This window comes from Penicillium paradoxum, assembly GCF_028828445.1.
Source record: "Penicillium paradoxum strain IBT 22861 chromosome Unknown utg000003l_segment0_segment0, whole genome shotgun sequence".
NCBI lineage: Eukaryota > Fungi > Ascomycota > Eurotiomycetes > Eurotiales > Aspergillaceae > Penicillium > Penicillium paradoxum.
The window spans coordinates 4,489,642-4,511,250 of NW_026643181.1; the positions used below are offsets into that span (position 1 = coordinate 4,489,642).

Consider the following 21,609-nt stretch of genomic DNA (forward strand, 5'->3'; position numbering starts at 1 on the left):
TATTAATCTACTCTTTTATCTTAGACTATATATCTTATAGTTATAAAAGTATATCGACTATACCTTATTTATTAGTAGATATATACTTAGGATCTTTTTAGTTTAAAATTATTATAAGCTTATACTCTCTTTCTATAAAGAAAAGAGATTTCTTAATAGTATCTTATAGTAGAATAGATATTACGAAATTAATTATAAGTAAAACCTCTAACTAATTATCTTAATTTAGTTCTATATATAGATAAAGATACTAATTTATATACTAATTTATAATCTTACTTTAGTTATTAGTTTAAGGATAATATATAGTTAATAGAGTTTTCTTAATTCCTAATATTTAATAGAACTTTATCTAGAACTTAAAGATAAGCTATCTACCTTAATTTAATATAATAGTCTCTAGTATTCCTAAAATATAAATAATATAATCTATAAAAAGTTAGGCTATTTACTATATATTTATATCTTTATAGAAAGAAATTAAGATTAATTACTTATTTAGATAGTCTATAATTACGAATACTATATTAAAGTTATATTAATCCTTTAAAAATAATCTATAATCTATTAAAATATATTACTAAGGTTAATTAGGGATAGATAAAAGATAGAGAAGCCTAAATATCTTATCTTTTTATAACTTTATCTTTTTATATATTAGATAGTTATCTATATAATATATAATATTATTAGCTTAAATAAGCTAATAATATTAGATAGATATTAGTTTCTTTATCTTTTTAATATCTAAATATATAACTAAAGACTAATAATAGACTTTATCTAATAATTAAATATATAAATCCTTTTAATTAGGTATCTCTAACTTATTATTAAATAGTAAGAGTCCTTCTTTTAACTACTAATAAAGATCCTCTTTATTTTATACCTTTTAACTTAACTTTTCGAGATCTATATCTATATAGTTTATTTATTTTATATAGTTAATAATCTCTTCTATAGCTATCTATATTAATACTAATAAGGTAGAGTAGATACCCTTCTTAAGATAATTATAAGGAAATAGAGTAACGAACTTATTTATATTTTTATATAGTATATCCTTTCTTAAAAGGGCGTTAGCGATAATATTTCGCTTTTTAGGATAATATTTAATTATAAAATAGAATTAAAAAAAGAATTCACTTTATTAAATCTATTATTAATTTAAATATCTTACTATTATAAAATACTCTAAGAACTAATAGTTAGTAAGGATTCTAAAACGATCTTCTTTAGTAAGGCCTTCTAACTTTATATACTAATCCTATAAGGTTTATATAATTATAAGTAACTTCTTATTATATATTTTATAGTTAAATTCCGCGGACTATATTAATTTTAAGAAGAAAGTAATAGAATACTAAAAACTATTTTTATAATATTATATTAAGATACCTCTAAAGATATTATTAAAAGTATTAATCTTAACTTAGGTAGATAATACTAGATTATAGTATTATAAGATTAAAATAGTTATTAATAGCTTTTTTAGCTTATTAAAAGCTTTTTTATATAATAGTATCTATTTAAACTAAATATCTTATTTTATTAGATAGTAAAAAGACTTTATAATCTTATTATATTTTAGAATAAATCTTTAGTAAAAATTAAAGAAACTAAGAAAAGACTAAACTTCTTTAATAAAAGTAGGGATTTTCTAATCTTTTATAATACTAATCTTTTCTAGGTTTACTTTAATCCTCTTAGTACTAATAATAAAGTCTAAAAACTTAGTTTTCTAGACTTTAAACTTATATTTATATAGTACTATTTAAAGTCCTACTTTTTATAAGTAGTTTAATACCTCCTATATATATTTCTAATAATCTTTAAGATTCTTACTATAAATTAGAATATTATTAACGAATACTATAGTATACTTATCTAGATATTTATATAATATATTATTTATAAAGCTCTAAAAAGTTATAAATCTATTAGTTAACCTAAATAGTATTATCTTATATTTAAAAGATTTATAATAAGTTTAGGAGGTAGTTAGTTCCTTAATAGTCTAAGTTAGTTAGATCTAATAAAAGCCCTACTAGATATTAAGCTTTATAAAAAACTTAGCCTTATTAGTTTACTATAATATCTTATCAATTAGAGATAATAAGTAATAGTCTTTTTTTATAATACTATTTAGTTTCCTAAAGTCTATATAGAAATATAAATCTCTATTAGGCTTCTTTACTATTAGTATTAGAGATATATATAGAGATAAACTAAATATAATAAAGTCTTTATTAAAGTTTTCTATAATATACTTTTTTACTACTTATAACTCTTTAATTAAAAGTTTATAAAATAGATAGTATTTAGATCTAGCTTTTTCTTTTAAGATTATATTATAATCTATATCTAAATAATAGAGAGAAAGCTTATTAGATTATTTTTTTAAAAATATAAATATTAGATTATAGTACTTCTTTAAGAGTTTTTAGAGGATTTTAGAGATTTTAAGATTATTATTCTTTTTTATTTTAGTAAGCTTCTTTCTTATATTAAGAGTATAATCTAGATTATTAAAAGAGATTAGAAAGATTTTAATATCTTTTATATTTATTTATTATTAGACTTTATATTTATTAAATATAGACTTTCTAATTATATAAATATTAATAATAGTTAATATTAATAGTTCTAGTTTCTTTCTTCTCTTTAATTAGAAAGTAGACTACTAAATAGCTCTTTTTCTAATATCTTTATTAAATAACCTATCTCTCTAATCTACGTCTATTTAATAAACCTAGTTAAGATTCTTATTAGATTAGAGGATAATTTTTAGTATTAATATTATAATCTTATTTACTATTTTATTAAAAAGAGATCTCTCTTTAGATTAGATTATCTAATATTACTTATAATCTAGAAAGATATTATATTTAATAAACTATATTCTTCTAAGAATTATATTATATTATCTAAAGTTAGTAATAAGTATTAGGGCTTAATATAAAACCTTTTTATTAATAATAAGAGAGAGAAAGATAATATATATAATAAGCGCTATAAGTTTACTATTAAAATCTTTTATTAGATATTCCTTTAATAACTATTTAATTTAGATTCTAAAACGCTTATCTAATAGTAAGATTATTACTTTATTTATAAATATATAATTATTAGCTTTTATATTACTTAAAGTAGAAATATAAAAAAATCGTTTATTATATATTAATTATATATTAAAAACTAAACTATCCCTAAAGCTACTAATTAACTTCTATAAGTTTAATAGATAAAGTAATATAGTATTACTACTTAAAAAAGAGATTTATTCTAAGTATAAGCTTTTTCTTAATTAATATTTAACTTAAGAGTTTTAATTTTATTAGTAATAGATATAATCTTAGTAATAGTTATAATTAGATTTATCTTTTTCTTTAGATATTTATAAGTTATATAACTCTACTTTTTATAATAAAAATATTATTTTCCCTTTATTAATATCTCTTATTTAATAATAAATAATAATCTAGTTATAATAATATTAAATTCTTACTTAATATAGGTTCCCTAAGACTAAATAGTTATAGTAGCTATAGTATTTCTACTTTTAATAATTAAAATTCTAGTTTAGTTTAATTTAGCTTTTTACTATAGATTAATCTTATATAATATACTCTAATAATATTAAGTAAAGGTTTTAAATAAGATATTATCTAAGTTAACTATCTATATAACTTATCTCTATAGAAGATAGGGAAGCTTTAAGTATAAATTATATTTCCTATTCTCTACTATAATAATAGCTTCCTCTACTAACTATATAAATTCCGTAAGGAAATTAGTAAAACTCTTCTTAGGCTTTATCTTAAGCTTATAGTATATAGTATACGCCTCTATTTATTAATTTAAGTTCGTAAAAATACTTTATAGATAGTTAATTATATTATTTATATTAATATAAGGGTTTATAAAATTAGCGCTTATCCGCGGAGTAATATATAGCTAAGCCTTTCCTTTATAATAACTCTATATATAGAGTTTACAGTAGATAAATAAGGGATAATAATCCGCGTTAGCTTTTAGTTTCTAATAGATAATAGTTTTCTAAGTCTAAAATTAGACCTTTTTTCTATTACTAAGTATTAGAGCGTTAGATATTTTAGTAGTCTTATAAGTAGAAGCCTCTATAGTTAGTACACTCTACTATATATTAATAAGATAGAAGATAAGATCTTCTTATTTATAGATAGCGAGATCTCTATAAATAATAGCTTTATCTTATTTTTATACTACTTATTCTAAGTAGAGCTCTAGATTAATCTTATTAGCTTAGAGGAAAGAAACTTTCTCTTTAAGTTATTTATATACTATTAAGAACTATACCTAAGGTAGGATTCTCTTATCCGTAGGATTAGTAACGCTACGCCTCTTTTATCTTTTCTACTAAAAAGCTTACCTTTAGGGGCTAAATTAAGGACTCCGATCCTTAGTATATAAAGGGGTATAAAGAGTAGGAATAGGTAGATATTATCTAGATCTTTAGATAATTTAATACTTCTATAAGAGATCCTATTCCTAGTATTATTTAAACTTATTATTAAACCCTATATACTATATTATACCTCTATATCTTTAATAGGTTATAAGCCCGGCTATCTCTAATAGCTAGAATACCTAAATTACGTAATATAGTCTATTTACTTACCCCTATATACCTTTTTACCTAATCTTTGCCTAGACCTATATATATAGGTCTTTACCCCTAGGATCCCTCTCTCCTTCTTATATATATCTTACCTCTTATTTTATACCTTATCTTTTATCCCTATATCTCTTAATCTTTTATAGATCTACCTATTTTTTTATTAATTTTATTATAACCCTTATTACCCGATAGTCCTAGCGAGATAGGGGGATATTTAGTGTACCTAGTGCACCTTATATACCCTATAAACCCTCCGATTCCGACGCTAACTAACTAAACAAATTAGGGTCCGATAATAACTATAGTAGCGCCTTAGGCGAGGGTAGCGATAACGAAGGAGGAAATAATAGTCCTATAGCTCCTATTAGCACTAGTAATATAGACCTTAGCTAGGATCTATAACGTCTAAACCCCGCGGATTAACTAGCTAAAGAACTTAAGTTAACTAACTATCTCTATATCTAGTAGCCCTAAGGATTAACTAGGTAGCTTATAGTAAGTAGACCCCCCGCTAAAGTCTCTAAGTCTATCGAGACTAATATATAAGTCTTATTAATATAGATTAATAACCTAAACCGATTTAATCGAGATAGCTCTACGTTCTCGCTATATAACCGCTACGCTACCCTAAAGAATAATACCCGAGAAGAGAAAGAAAATACCCTTTAATACCTTAATTTTACTAAGGACCTTAGAAAAATATTTAAAAGAAAAGAAGAATATAAAGGACTAAAACTTATAGGATTAAATAATTATTATACTTAGGCCGCTAATATACGGTAAATATTAAACTAAAACCTTTTTAATTAAGTTATTAATAGTAAAATAGAATTATTACCTTTTTTATATAAGAAGTACTATATACTAAATATATAGAAAGGAGTAGCCTAGCTTACTATTCTAAATACTATATATTTAGACTTAATAAAAAATATTATATCGCTAAGCCCTTTAGAATCTAAGTATATCTAGTAGGAATTATAAAATTAATATAATATAAAGAATACTTTTACTACTAAATAAGGCGCTATTATAATAAAAGTACTATATATATCCTATATCCGTAATATCGGAACTCTAATCGAGATATTTAAGACTATATAGACTAATAAGAATATTATATATCCCCCGATTAAGAGTTTACTAATTAAGCTATAAGAAATAGATAAACTTAAAAAATATATAGAATTTATAGCGTATCTTAATAGTCTAGAATAATACTTATAGAAGCTTAACTATAATAAAATAGTTAGTAGGTTAACTAACTAGCTAGACTAATATCTCTTCGATTATCTATATAGTAAACTATAAAGAGAAGAAGATAATCTTACCGCTAATAAAAAGATAGCTATAAGGACTTTATCTATAGAAACTAGTAAACCTATAAAACCGTAAGGACCTTATATATAATAAGGACTTTTAGGATTAGTATATATCTTTTATAAAAAAAGGGATACTCTACCGAGAAATACTAGTTAAAAAGCCCTAATTTAGTACCTAAATAGACTATAGAAACCCTAATTATATAGATTAAATATAGTTATAAGGTATAAAACTTCTTAACTAGTATCTCGATTAATAACTAGATCTATAATATAGCTTATAATAAATATATAATTAGCTCGCTAGACTATTTTATACTAGGTACTATAAAACTATTAGCTACTATAATTAAGATAACCCTAATAAACTAGCTAGTCCTAGGTATAATCGGAGATATTAAAATTATAGTCGATAATAGGACTAGATAAGAGAGAGATCTTATTCTTATTAGGACTATATATCTCCCTAAACTCTATAGTAACCTTATCTTATAGCCTAGGCTCGCTAATTATAGGATTATAGTAATATATAGAGATAAGGTTATCCTCCGGAAACTAAACGGTAGTATTCTTATAAAAGGACTACGAAAGGGTAAAAAATTAGATACTAAATATTCGCTACGTATACTAATACTAGATTCTAGATCTAGAAATATTAGTTTTAATAACGGTATAGGAAGTAGGGGGTATCGGATACCTAAAAACTTAGGCCGATACTCCTATTTCCGCTAAAAAGACTACCTACGGATACCTAATTTCTTAGACTAATAATATAAAGGTTATCCTAAGAGACCCCTACCCCTAGCTAGAGGGCCTAAGTACGTAAAAGACGAAAAACGCTATAAGTTTACGTAGCTAACTAATAAAAGACGCTATCTCGCTAAAAAAAGTAATACCTCTTCCGCCGAAAAAAGAACCCTTTTCTTAGATAGAAAAGATAGAAATACTCGCTACCTATAGAGTAATAAAGATATAGAAGATAAACTTATCTAGTAGCTTAAAATAATAGTCCTTAGAGACTACCTTAACTTCTCTTAGCGAGCTACCTACTAAGCTTAAAAAGGATAGGGTTAATATTAATACCTAATACCGTAGACTATATTATATAGGGATTAAGCTCCTATAGGAAACGGTAAAAATTATAAAAGGTATTAATATTATAGGCCTATCTATCTCTAAAATACTCTATAGCTATTACTAAATTAGAAAGGCTTAGCTCGTACCCTATAGAACCCTAGTTCTATATAGATCTAGTAAAATAGGGGATCTTAAATATCTCGATCTAAGGGGCGGGGGTAAAATACCTAAAGATTAGGGAGATAGCTACCGATACTAAATAATTAGTATTAACGACTTTAACGAATAAGGGAAATATAGTTTACCTCCTATAAAGACTTCGTCCTAGATCTTATAATTAAAATAGTAAAACTATATTCTACCGAAAGGGAGATAATAATTAAGACCTTTATAACCCCTAATTTCCCCCCGCTACTAGTACTAAGAAGTAAAATACTACCGCCTAGTAGACTAGAGATCGGAGCCTTCTAGTTAGATTATAGAGAAGAGTTTAATAACTTCCGCCTATAAAAATAGGCTAAGAATACTAATACCTATCTATATTTCTTAGTACTATATATATATAGGTAAAATAGTAAAGTTAAAAGAATAATATAAATAGTATAAGAACGCATTAGAGCTATTCTTAACGATACTAGACTTCTAGATATACTATAGCCTAAGCTAATAAAAATAGTGATAATAACCTATAACCTTACTATCTATTTCGGTAGAAAAAGAGATAGTCTCCTAAACTAGATACTATATAAAATACGATTTAGTAGAAAATCTAATATCTTATTCCTATAGATACCCGGTAGTAAGACTTATATTATAAGAAGCCCCGAAGAGATTAGGGCTATAGTTAGTATATTAATAAGTAGATATTTATAGCCCCGCGTCTAGATAAGTAGACTCGTCGGGTATAGTAGCTACTAAAGTATATAATACTATATCTAGCGACTAAATATAAATAGAAATAAGGGAGAGATTATAACTTAGAGAGATATTATTTTCGATAAAGGAGATAACTAGACCTTATATAATAATCCTAATCTCTTAGTCCTACTAGAAACCCTATAGTCGATAAAATAGTCTAAGTTCCTATTTCTAGACCCTAAGAATCTTATAGATCCTAAGAACCCTATAGACCCTATAAATAATATAAATCTTATAATTTCTTCCGCCGAGGAAAGTACCCCTTTTTCGGACTCTAAGGGAGATCTTAGACTTATTAATAAGAGTTCTAGTAATAAATCGGTCTTATTAGCTAACCTACTAAGACTATCTACTAAAGAACTCACTAACCTTAACTATAAGATCTAAAATAAGGTTTTCTATACTACTATATCTTAGGTAGATAAAAAATATATATAGGATCTAATATAATATACTACTATCTTATATATATAAGCTAGACTAACCCTATTATCTAAGAATCTCCTAACCTTACCTTTACTAAAAATCTTAAAAAATATAGACCTTAAATAGATAGAAGACCTTAAATTAGTCTAATAAGTACGTAACTTACCCCTTTAGTCTTAGTAGTACCGCGCTATAAAAATCGAGTTTAAATAGCTTAGTCTAATTAAAGCTTAGAAGATAATCCCTACCCCTATACCCGCTAAAAATATATATATCCTTACTAATAAATAGGTATATAAACTAAAACTTAATATAGATAGAAACCCTCTTAAATTTAAAGCTCGCTAGATAGTAAGAGGTTTCTAATAATAGGAAGATTTAGACTATACTAAGACCTTTATTAGTATAGGTAGCTACGTTATACTATAGATCCTCCTCGCTATAATTATATAAAAGAAGCTTTTTATAGCCTATATTAATATAAATATTATATACCTTAACGCTATACTAAAGGAGAGACTCTTAATATACTACCCCGAAGATTTTAAAGATAATACTAATTTTTTAGAGATCTAAGGTAAAGTCTACCTTTTAAAAAAAAGCCTTTATAGTCTAAAATAGTTAGTAGTAAACTAGTTTAATATATTAGGGGACTACTTATTAATAAAAGACTTTATATAATCTACTTCTAATTTATATCTTTATATATAGTATAATTAAAGAAGCGTTAGTATAATTATTTATATTTTTATATATATTAATAATCTTTTAATTATAGCTTTTATAGTAGATCTTATTAAAACTATAAAGAACTTTATCTTAATAAAATAGTCTATATTAGACTTTAGTAAGCTACTCTACTATCTTTTAATAAAAATAGTCTATAATAGAAAAATAGGAAAAATAATAATTTTATAAAAAATATATATTAAAAGATTCTTAAAAACTATAACTTCGAGACCTATAATCCCTTTATTTATTATCCTAATAAAGGAAGAGACCCTTACTACTATAAGTAAAGTAGTAAAATAGTACTAATCTAATATAGGCTCGATTAATTATACTAATATAGTTATATATCTAGACTTCTTACTTATAGTAAGTATACTTTTATAGTTTACTATAAATCTAAACGCTAAATATAAGGATCTAGTATAAAGAGTAATTACTTATATAAGACTTACTAGCTATTACGTAATTATATACTAATCTAGACCTAATTAGGATCTCTAGAGGTATATTAACGCTTTATACGGATTAGCCCTAGAAAGTAAAAGTAGGACTAGATATATCTTCTTCCTTATAGGGGGTCTAATATTCTAGAAATCTTAAAGGTAGACTAATATAGTAAAATTAAGCGCCGAAGCTAAATATATAGCCCTCTTAATTACTAGTGGAGAGGTAATTTAGCTACAAAAACTACTAAAAGATCTTAACTTTTACTAAGGGAGTATAGACCTCCCCCCTATCCCTTTATATAGCGATAGCTAGTCTACGATTACGATAATAAAGAATCCTACTATTTTAGGACGTTTAAAATATATCGATATATACTAGCACTAGATCCGCGAGTAAGTTAAAAGGGGGAAAATCAAGCTTATATATATAAAAGGGACCGAAAATATTATAGATAGACTAATAAAGCCCCTTAGGGCTCCTAAATTTATAGAGTTTATCGTAGGTTTAAACCTTAACCCTAAAATATATAGACTTTCGGAAGAATAAACCCCTATATCTTCCTATAGTCTAAAACCGCACCTTTTGACTAAGAAACCTTATTTATCTTAGTCCCTAATAATATAATCTTATGATATATAACGGCTACACGTTAAGGGGGCGTGTTAAGAACTATACCTAAGGTAGGATTCTCTTATCTATAGGATTAGTAACGCTACGCCTCTTTTGTCTTTTCTGCCGAAAAGCTTACCTTTAGGGGCCAAATTAAGGACTCCGATCCTCGGCACACAAAGGGGCATAAATAGTAGGAAAAGGCAGATATTATCTAGATCTTTAGACAATTCAATACTTCTATAAGAGATCCTATTCCTAGTATCATTTGAACCTATTATTAAACCCTATATACTATATCATACCTCTATATCTTTAACATATACTCTTACTAGTTCTATAAAGCGATCCTTAGTAGGAGTCCTCTATAGATATATATATATAAAAGAACCTTCTCTAATATCGCCCTCTTTTTCTTTAGTGTCTTTAAGTCTAATTGTATCGTTAATTAGGGTCGTTAGTTAAGGGATATTCTCTTCCTTAGGTTCTTTATCAAAGTTATTTATAGTAGCTCGCTACTTACCGCGATCTTCGGATCGTTAGGTACCTACTATCTTAACGGGTAGATCTAGTTTTCGGTCGGGCTTCGGGATCTAATTAGGATTAAAGGTTAGTACTAAGAGGCGAAAAGTAGGGATAAGGCGGAGCCGGGATTAATTATAATAATAATCTATATAGCTATACCGTCTTATAAAGTTTAAAGAGTGGTCTTAGTATTATATTACGAGCTAAGTCTTTAAAGAAAGAGTGCAATTTAACTAGAATACTAAGATAGAGAAAGAAAAGAAAAGAGGAACGGAAACTCGCTATCGCCGAGTTTTGAAGAGTCGTCGAGTTATAAACCTTATAAACCTCGGACCCACTCTACGACAGCTATAGTCACGTGACTCAGTCTCTAGTCCACGATCGTCCACGATCGTCATAATAGAAGCGGGTACCGTATTTAACGGTAAAGTTAGGATCTTAGCTCCTATATAAGATTAGTATATAATTAATATATCTAAGATTATATTTACTTATACGATCCGCTTAAGGGCGTCGTACTAATAGCCTACTTTCCTATCTACCGGTCTATAGCTAGACTTATATATATACCTAGCTTATTATTATCCTTTTATTAGGATCTATCACTTAGTTATATTCTCTCTAGCGGTAATTTCTAGCGTTATCTTCTAGTAACGAGTAAGCGTAATAGCTATAATAAAAGGTTTATTAGTATATATTATATATATATCTTATATAGATATATACTAGCCCTAGGATATTCTTATTAGAGGTAATAGTATAGCGCGGGACCCTCTAAGAGGATTATCCTATATATCTACTATCTATTAATAGCGATATTATAGATATTAATATTCTCTTTATTAAAAATATATATAATATTAAGGGATATATTAGTAACTATATTACCTATTTTAATATTATATCGCTTATTACCTACTACTATAGCTCTATACTAGATATAAAGTCTCTATCTAGGATTAGGATCTTATATAGGGCCTATATAAGTTAAGTATATATAATATACGTAAGAATTAGAATATAGGCTTTTACGTACTATAGGCCTAGCTAGTTATAGGGTATAGATTTAGGGTATAAAGAACTTCTAGATTATCGAAGTCCTATTAAGTTAATCCTAGTCTAAGTTAATTAATAGAGATATAATAATTATATATTAAGTATATATAAAAAAAGAAATAGACGTAACGGGAAATAATAGAAGAAGAAGAAGATATTAATATAGAAAATATAAATAAATAAAATTTTAGCTAATATTATTAAGCAAGGAGCACTAATATTCTATATTAGGTAAGAGTAAATATATATTATATTAAGTATATATTTTAAAGCTATATAATAGATATTTCGACTTAAATTTAATTTATAGTAGTAGGGGAATATATATTAAATCATTTAAATTATTTATCTAGTAGGTATATATTTAAATATAGTGGTAAATATAAGGTTTTTTTATAGTGATAGAGAATTGTATAGATAGTAGGTATAGTTTAATATGGTCGGATTTTAGCTAAGAGGAGTTTCATACCATGTGATTGGTTTAAAATGGCTGATATAATGACCTAGTTTAGAGTCCCCCTTGTCACCTGCTAGTCGACCTACGAGAGAATCGAGTACAAAAACGAGAAAACCAAAGATAGGGAAAGAAGAGAGAGAGATCTGCAGAGGACGACGAGAGCCTTTTATAACCCTTGCATCATGCAAACCAATCAAACCTGCACATCCCAAATAGGTTTAGTAATATTTGGAAGAACAAAGGAAAACTAGCAAACAATCTGGATAAAGGAAACAAGCAAACAATCTGGGAGATCGGAAGGTGCAAACAAGACATATGACGTGGATCGTCACACCCCTGAGATATGGTATCTGTAGTAGACTCCAAACTAGGTGGTGACATAATATTTTTTTTTGAGTCTACCCGAGAGAATTTGGAGTCTACCCGAGCTGGAACCCGGGGGATTTCTTAGGTCACAACTAGGATGCAGCCAGGCATGATTCACATGACTAAAGGCTAAACTTTGCAGAGCTCATATTATCCGACCCCATTTTTAATTACAGATCAGGACCTGGAGAAGGCAAATCTTCTAGCTTGAATACTGCAATAGACGGGCCGTATAAGGTCACCTTGATCGCTTTTATATATTTGGATGTGAAATTTTGCGCTTGGTTAGTAAAACCATTGAGTGGCTTAAGAGTAAATTAGAACCGGCTCAAGCATAAAATAGGTGAACATTGCCGGTTTCTTAATTCTAGGATCTAAGCATTTCTTATTTGTGATTGGCCCGCAGTTACTCCTTTCTCTACATTAGAGTAGACGTTGTGGTATAGGGAGAAGATGTGTTTAAATCAGACTTTGGAGACACCCAAATTGGAAACGGGCCGCTTTCTTCTCTTTCCAAGTAAAGCTCAGAATGTGTGCCCACTATATCCTTATTTACACTGTATTGGCCCCTAAGTATCCTGTGCAGCATGCCTTCCCTAATTCCACGTTGGCCTAAATGCTTTCAGAGCTATCTTTGTACCTTCAAGGTGGGTGTCGCCTAGGTGAGAAATGGGTGAGCGCCGCTTTACGGTCGCGCGACCCGAGGTGACAAGGGTGAGTGCACTATAAACGGGGTGAGAATCAGGGTGAGAATCACCCAAGATGATAACGAGTGCCAGCCCTATTTGGAAAGTGTAGGAATGGTAGATTGATTACTCGGAACTATGTACATAAGATATATGCGTCGCCCGGCCAATTCCCTAACAACGCCCCTCAGATATTAGCTTACCATCGCCGGGTTTGATGTAATAATCGCTGAACAAAGATGGAAGACAGCCTCATATTTGCGGATAATCGTTATGAAGCCATGGATCCTGTAGTAGCTCCGCCGCTGTACTTCGCTCTTCGGGTTTCCATTTGATCATCCGGTTGACGAAGCTAATAAACATCCTCTTTTCTTCCCCATCAAACTTGGAAATAGTGCTTTCAAAGCTAAAGTTACTAGGGACAAGGTCTTCCTTTTTGAGTGTTCCTGAAATGTAGCGTTAGTTATATATAAGATATTTAAGTGAAAGACTCACTTACCAGCAGCCGTATAGAACATCGATGTCCTCTTGCCGCGGCGAACAAAGTCTTTAGGGGCAGGACCCAAAAGCGACGTTATATACGAAATATGCGTTTCATCATCATAGACTTCAACGGTGCGTGGATCAACTGATTCAAACAGTGTTCGTCCTTCTAGAAAATCCCATAGCTTCATTCAATGGTTAGTTTGTCTGTGCTAGTATGTGTTTGGGGGGGGGGAGCACCGCGTACCATAACTCCCAGACTCCATATATCAGCACTATACGTGTACCCTCTGTCAAGGATGACCTCTGGCGCACGATATACCTCCGCCTGGATACAGCCATCCTGAAGAATATCACCTTGGACTGCTAGGTCAAAGTCGACGACTTCAATCAGTCCGATGATGTCCTTCAGCGGTCCATAGTCCTTACGGGATAGATAGATAATGCGTCCATCGTTGCAATGCTTCTGAGGTAGTGGGTTTTCAAACTCATCTCGAGCATTCTGGGATAAGAGCTCACGATCTTCCAGTCGTACCATGATGTTATCCGGCTTTAAGTCTGTTACTTCTGAGTGAGAACCATATTGTTAACTATCACAAACAAGAATTCTTACCGGTATGAATGATATGACATTCAGTGTGGAGATAATCAAGCGCTTGGAGTATTTCTTGGAGGATTATTTTGAAAATCTCCGGTGGCATCACGCGATCTTGCCATCGTTGGCAATATTTTCCCAGTGACTCACGTAAAGGTTCGAAGACGAGACATACATGATTCCCTGAGATTCCCTGGACAGAAAACGAGTCGAGTAATTTTCGAACGAAAGGCCAACCCTCATGTTGAGGGTTCGCTCTCGTTATATGCCGCAGAACCTCCAGCTCAACGCCACCAGCAGTTTTCCGTGTGTGGGAATTATTGGAGTTAATTTTAAGAGCCACATATCGCTCGTTCGACCAGCGCCACCTAAACTGTCAGTATGTACCTCAAAATGTGATTAGGCCAATACGAACTGGTGAAGGTCCCTTGCAAGCCACACACTCGATCTGCTTCCGTGGCCAAGCTTGGTCGCAATTTGATACCGGTCATTAAGTATTTCACCGATCCGCGCGGGATAAAAATAGGCCGGTTCGTAGTAGGGAGAGTTCTCCTCTTCAATCAGCAAGGACGGGTCAATTCGGGATGGAAGGGCGGACGAAAATGCCCAGGGCGACTGGCGAAACGCCTTGAAGGGATGTATGAGAATATTAGGAAGATTCCGCGTCATTATTCTGCACAAAGCCAAAAAGACCGACACAGGTTCATATGGCCTTTATAGAGAGAAGGGTGTAGTATGAACTTGGAGCGAAGATGGCTTGTTTTGGATCCCGTAGGCGGTGTAGTCCGAACTTCGAGCCTCGAATCTGGCTAGTTGGGATCCCGTAGGCTCGCGCCGCAAGTGGGACGGAGGTCGTAGGTCCTACCAACATCTGAGTGGGTCTGGAAAATGAAAAGGATAGTTTTTATCCTAATCGGGTTAGTGCCTTTTCCCAATTAGGCTTAGTAGCGAGAAAACTCTGCATTCATGGTATTGATCAATACAAACGATCTATTGTTTCCACGCACACCTCAATAAGCGTTTGCCTGTTTGCCTACCTCTAATTAGTCTAGCTCCGTCTAGGCAGCGATCAAATAAAGAAACAGACAAAGAAACAGTTTCTTTGTTTGATCGCTACCTAGACCAATCAGAGGTAGGCAAACAGGTAAACAAAGAGATAGACAAAGAAATAGTTTCTTTATTTGATCGCTAGCTAGCTCCTAATTGGCCTAATTGCTTCTATTTAAATAAAGAAAATTGAAATAAAGGAACTAATAAGATAGATAAGTAATTTATAAGTACTTCTTCCCCTTAGATCGAACTTAGTTTCCTATTTTCCCTAGTTTCTTTTAATTTTTAACTACTTTTTAAGCGCTTATTATTATAGCTCCTTATCGTTTTTTAGCTAGCTATCCTATATATAAAAGGTATCTTACTAAGGCTACGTCGGGCTAGTTAACCTTACCTAATTATAATATAGACCCTAATAGAGCTATAATTATATACCTTAGGGAGGCGTTTTACCGGTATCTAAGGTATAGATATAAGGAGGTTAAAGTAAGTACTTCTAAACTACTTATTAAGTGCTTACTTATACTAATAATTTCTAGCGTACCTAAGAGACTCGTAATCTCCGCTAGTATATAAGTAGTTACGATAATTAGTAATTTACTATCTATACTAAGCGTACTAGCCGCTTAATAAAGGCGGAGGAAGAGGTAGCTATAGATAAGTACTTATTAACTACTTATAAAGTACTTATACTAATATCGAATAGACTAGTTTAATTCTCTTTTCGAGACTACGCCCCCTACTACCCCTACTCCCCCTACCTCGGGTCCCGCTACTCTTACGCCGGCTACCGCTAAGTCCTCTAAGGAAGACGAAGAGATAGAGCCGAACCCCCCTATTCCTCTAACGCGTCGTAGCTATATAAGTACTTCCTAAGCACTTCCTAAGCGCTTCTTTACTAATATAGTAAATAGGTCTCTTAAATAAACACCCGTTATCTCCTTATTATAGTATTAGTTATCGATCCCTATAAAGGTAAAGATAATCTCCTAATCTACGACGGTTATAAAGTAGCCCTAAACCCCTAGAGTAAGTACTTCCTAAGCGCTTCCCTATTACTTATTTACTAATATTTTCCTAGATTACCCTATAAACTAGTATTTTTACTATTACCTTTATATACTTAACCTTTTAGCGTATTAAGAGTACTAGGAAAGGGTTAATCGGTTAGTATAAGTCTTTATTTTTTAACGTAAACCTATAATAGTTATTATAGTAGTTATCTAGCTTAGTAATATAAAATAAATTATAATCCTAAATAATAAGATACCCTAAGTACTTAGGAAGCGCTTCCTAAGCGCTTCGAGTTCCTAAGTAGTATTTATTAATATCTAGTATTACCTATATATAAAATAGATACTAAGAAGAGCTTTAGAAGATAAGATTTAGTCGTATTATCTTAATAATAATATATAATTAATAATATAATAGTTATATAATAGAAGATATAGTAAATATATCGCTTACTAATAGTAAAATATTAATATATATATATAATAAATATATAGTAGAATTAGAAGTTATTAAGTGCTTACTAAGTACTTATATTTCACTCGATACTACCCTATATAGCCTTTAACTTTCGCTTCTTACTCTCTATTTACTCTCTCTCTAGCTTATCTATCTTCCTCTTTATTTCTAGCTTTTTTAAACGAAGATTAAGCACTTCGATTTCCGCTCTTTTAGCTACTATCTCCTTTTCTAAGGAGGTAAGCTTACTAATATTAGTCCTATAGTAAATTCTATTAGTAAGTACTTTATAAGCGTATATTAAGCGCTTAATAAAAATACCTTTACCGTTTCGGTACTCTATATATATCTATAGGATAAAGCTTTAAAAGGGTGTCCTTAATAAATTTCTATTCTCGCGCCTTTCTTACCTTATAGTATAGCTTTTAATATATAGTAGCTAAAAAAGTAAATATATTAGTAAATAGGTATATATATAAAGGATTATATATACCTTACGCTATATAATTACGGATATTTACTAGGATACTAACTATATAGTTAGATAGCCGAATCCCTAAAGAATTAAAGATATAAAGCTAAAGTATATTACGCTTATTAAGTTACTCTATCCGAAAAGTATTAGACTAAGCGCTTAGGAAGTGCTTTCTAAGTACTTATACTATTTACGATTTAACTACTTATAAAAGTATTAATCTCCGCCTACCCTAGATATTAGACTTATAATAGGTCTACTCGACCGTATTTATATACTTTCGTAGGTCTTAAAATACTAAGGGGTCTATTTTCGTCTAAGAGGTATTAAGTCTAATATAGATCTAAGGTTAATCCTTTTATATAGTCTAACGGCTAATAGTAGGGTACTTATTTACTAGTAGGCGCTTAGTAAGCGCTTAAGGAGTGCTTAGGAAGCACTTACCTTTTATATCCTAAATTAGTATAGACTAATATTAAGAGTCTATATAGAGAAGAGCCTCTATTCTTATATATAAGCTATCCTTACTATCCTTAATCTTATCTAGTACTCTATCGATACCTCTTATAAAATAGATCTTATAAAAGGTAATAATATATTAAATAAGGATAGTTAGATCTACCTTAACTAGACTTAGATCGATAGTAGTAAGGAAATCGGTAAAACCTAAGAGGTATAAACGCTTAGGAAGCGCTCCTTAAGCGCTTAGGGGAAAAACTTATCTCTATACTACTTCGAATCTATATCTATTACGATAGCCTTAAGTATCCCCTTTAGATAAAAAAGCTAGAAGATCTATTCGCTATTTATAAGATATTAGATAGTATAATAGATATAGTAAAAGAGGAAGGAATACCCTTCTTATATATTAAATAAGGTATAAACCCTATAAAGGGTAATAACTAGATAGGCCGTAAGCGCTTAGTAAACGCTTAGAAAGCGCTTTAGACTTTACTTATCTTTTAACGCCTCCGGTATAAAACGTACGAATATAACCTTATTAATATCGGAATTATAGATATACTTATAAACTATATTAATCTTAAAGCTCTTACTTTTTAAAAAGAGCTAAGCTTATTCGGTAGAATAATATATAATAAATATACTATCTATTATATAAACCTTTTAGATATAGTTCTATATATATTAGTATTTAACGAACTTAATCTAAGCGCTTATAAAGCGCTTAGAAAGTACTTACCTTAAGATCCGGTTTCGCCTTTAATACGTAAAGTACCCTATTTATATATTAACCCTTAGAATAGTTAAGAGCCCTTTACTTTAGAAGGATTACCGAAATAGGGCTTAGACGTATAAACCGAGCGTCTATATCCTTAATTATAAGGGCTCCCTACGTTTAATAAAAAGCGCGTAGCTTAGGACTCTATAAAAAGGCTCCTAAAGATCGTTAGAAAGGTTAAGCGCTTAGGGAGCGCTTAATAAGTACTTACCCGGCGATATAAGTATATTAACTATCCTAAAGGCTACTAGATCTCGGAGGCTCTAGAGGATCTAAATAGGGAGCTTAGATAGCGAGAGAGGGGGGTATATATAAATACTAATTAATATAAACGAGAAGTAGGGTAGTTTCTTAAGGTCTAGAGGTAATACCTAGTTAAACCTTATACTATAATTAAGGATATTAAGGCTCCTAAAGCCTTATAGATATAAGATACCTATTATTCTTTAGTAGGTATAAATACTTAAGAGGTACTTATTAAGTACTTACTATACTAAGGGAGCCTTAACTATATAGGCTCTATTATCCTATAATATATAAATTATAGGTATACTATACTATCGAAAAGGCTTTATAGTAGTAGGATATTAATATCCCCTTATCGCTCCGGAAGTCTTATACTATAATAGCTATATCCTATAGATTCCTAATTAATATACGAAATATAGTATAGCTAGTGACTAGTAGGACCCTAAAATATATTAGATCGTTAAACTAGGAAGCGCTTACTAAGCGCTCCTAAAGCACTTACTATAATCTTAGCTTTTCGGAGTAAAGGCCTATATAACCTATCTTACTCTATATATATAGAACCTTTCTACCTTTTCTACTATTTAAAGATATCTACTATAGTATAGAATAACCTAAATTTCTATTAGTAGGAAGCGCTTCCTAAGCGCTTAGGAAGCACTTACTATACTATACGATAACTCCTATTTTCCTCTAGAGACGTTAGAATCTCCTACCGATATATATATATCCGATTCTATATTAGCTTAGAAGCGTAATAATAGTATATTACCTAAAGCTCTAGATAGATATACTAATATATCTTTATACTATTATATCTTATAGAGTTACGGATATAACTATTTAGACTAAAGAACGACTCTCCTTTATAGGGTCGAGTATTCTTACTACGCTTTAAATATTAAACCTATTAAGCACTTAGTAAGCGCTTCCTAAGCACTTCCCGAAATCGTACACTTTATAATATATCTATAACTACCTATATTATTACCTTCGCTTTAAGCTTAACTATATATATATACCTATTTAAATCGGTCTTTAGGTACTCTAGGAGCTTAGTCCGATACTCGATAAACTAGGTAGAAAGAGGGGCTCGTCGGGTAGGGAGAAGTGTAGTACTCGGTAGGAGCTAGATAGATATCCTCTTTAGTAGATAGTCCTTAAGCGCTTGAAATACGCTTATTAAGTGCTTTCCCACTTACCTCGTCCCCTTACTTCTGAATACCCTCAGCCATATTATAGTGGTGCCTTAGTTAGAAGGTAAGATTATAGAATAAGAGGTTAGCAATGTGGATTGATTATTACTAAGGCTGTGCGTGCGTAGGTATTATCGTATAGTATTATATAACTAGGCTATACAGAATATAATACTTTATTCATTATTAATAATTATCGCCGAAATTCGTATATCTAGATTAGGTATAGCGCTGGACCCATTCAGATGTTGGTGGGACCTACGACCTCAGTGGGACGCGGACGGTTAAGGATTGGCTGGCTAGTCACATGTCGCATTATGTCTCGTGCATTAGCGCAGCGCTAAAAAATATGCGGGTTCCGATCTCTAGGGAGCTCAGGTCAAAATCGCGGCAAAGGTCCCAGCATCAAGTAACTCTAGACAAAAACAACGCCATGACCATCCCTGTCAAAATACGAAGCACTTCAGCATATAGGGGCATAGTGCCCATGCTTTGAACAAAGTCCGTTGGGCATGTCTGATAGCAGCATAGTACGGTGTTCTTTTTGACTCGGTCCTAATTTCACCATCAACATTTCTGCACAGAAAGAGAACTACCATTGACAACGACGAATGGGAAACTGCTACATATCCATTCTTCCACATCTATGGACATCAACAATCTGTTATATAAGGATGTCACAGCACAGTTTATGATAAGGCTTCTTTGCCTCCTTCGAGATCCATGTTCACTCTATGGTTGGGTAAATTATACATCAAATGACCCTGTCCACAGTCGGCCTGATTCCCTGCAGCACTATATAAGCCCGCATCACCACCCTATCATCCCGAGGTATACAGATTGTTGTCACTTCGTATTTGCAGCTTAGTCCTCTTGGGCTTTGTTGATACTGTCCTTGGAGTATATGATCGTTCCATCGTGATATGCGTGGAGAGATGTAAGTCGGCGGTTGTCGTTGAACACTTGCCCCGACACGCGAGGCTTAGGGTCTGCTGGCGAGGTGTGTTCGTCACCACTGAGATTCATTAGTACTCGGCGAATTTAGTAACGCTGTGACACTCTCCGAGAGACATACGCAATTTCCACCTTATCAGCATCGACTAGTTTCGGGTTCTTGGCAAGTTTCGCTTTAATACGATCCTCGTATTGGGAGTTAGAGCCCGTCCCCTTCCATATGAATTCAAGGAGAGCGCGAGCTGTAGTCGAGAAGTTCCGACGTATCGATGACATTGCTAGCGAAGCTCGAAGATAGCGTGCGAGTAAGATGGAGACAAGATATAAGGATAATAAGAAATAAGTTGGTCGTCTCCAGGGCTGCATTGAGCCTTAAGTATTGCGGTGTTTCCATAGACTAGCCAAGTAATTTGAGCGCGTAACTCTGAAATACAATTGGAGGAGTGCTTGTTGCCAACTAAGCATAAGCACTAAACAATGATTTGGTTTGATCTACGTAGTACAGATGAAGATCTTCCAACTTTGAGTCGTCAGTTATTTTTAGATAAGGGCCACTGCAGTTACTCGCTGCTAGGCTACTGGCTCTCAGTTGCGTTAGGGGACAAAGGCTGATATG

The 21,609-nt window shown here is 31.0% G+C and overlaps 2 protein-coding genes across 2 annotated transcripts; both read right to left on the minus strand.

Moving 5' to 3' along the window:
* Positions 1–13,413: 13,413 nt before the first annotated feature.
* Positions 13,414–15,093, minus strand: N7457_003519 (uncharacterized protein). Its single transcript, XM_057174564.1, has 5 exons — positions 14,775–15,093; positions 14,378–14,727; positions 14,012–14,331; positions 13,781–13,949; positions 13,414–13,727 (listed from the first exon to the last, which is right to left on the minus strand). The coding sequence occupies exons 1-5, from the start codon at positions 15,026–15,028 to the stop codon at positions 13,534–13,536; spliced, it is 1,287 nt and encodes a 428-aa protein (XP_057034715.1). The 5' UTR covers positions 15,029–15,093; the 3' UTR covers positions 13,414–13,533.
* Positions 15,094–20,851: 5,758 nt separating this feature from the next.
* Positions 20,852–21,284, minus strand: N7457_003520 (uncharacterized protein). Its single transcript, XM_057174565.1, has 2 exons — positions 21,115–21,284; positions 20,852–21,054 (listed from the first exon to the last, which is right to left on the minus strand). The coding sequence occupies exons 1-2, from the start codon at positions 21,267–21,269 to the stop codon at positions 20,904–20,906; spliced, it is 306 nt and encodes a 101-aa protein (XP_057034716.1). The 5' UTR covers positions 21,270–21,284; the 3' UTR covers positions 20,852–20,903.
* Between the last annotated feature and the right edge of the window lie 325 nt (positions 21,285–21,609).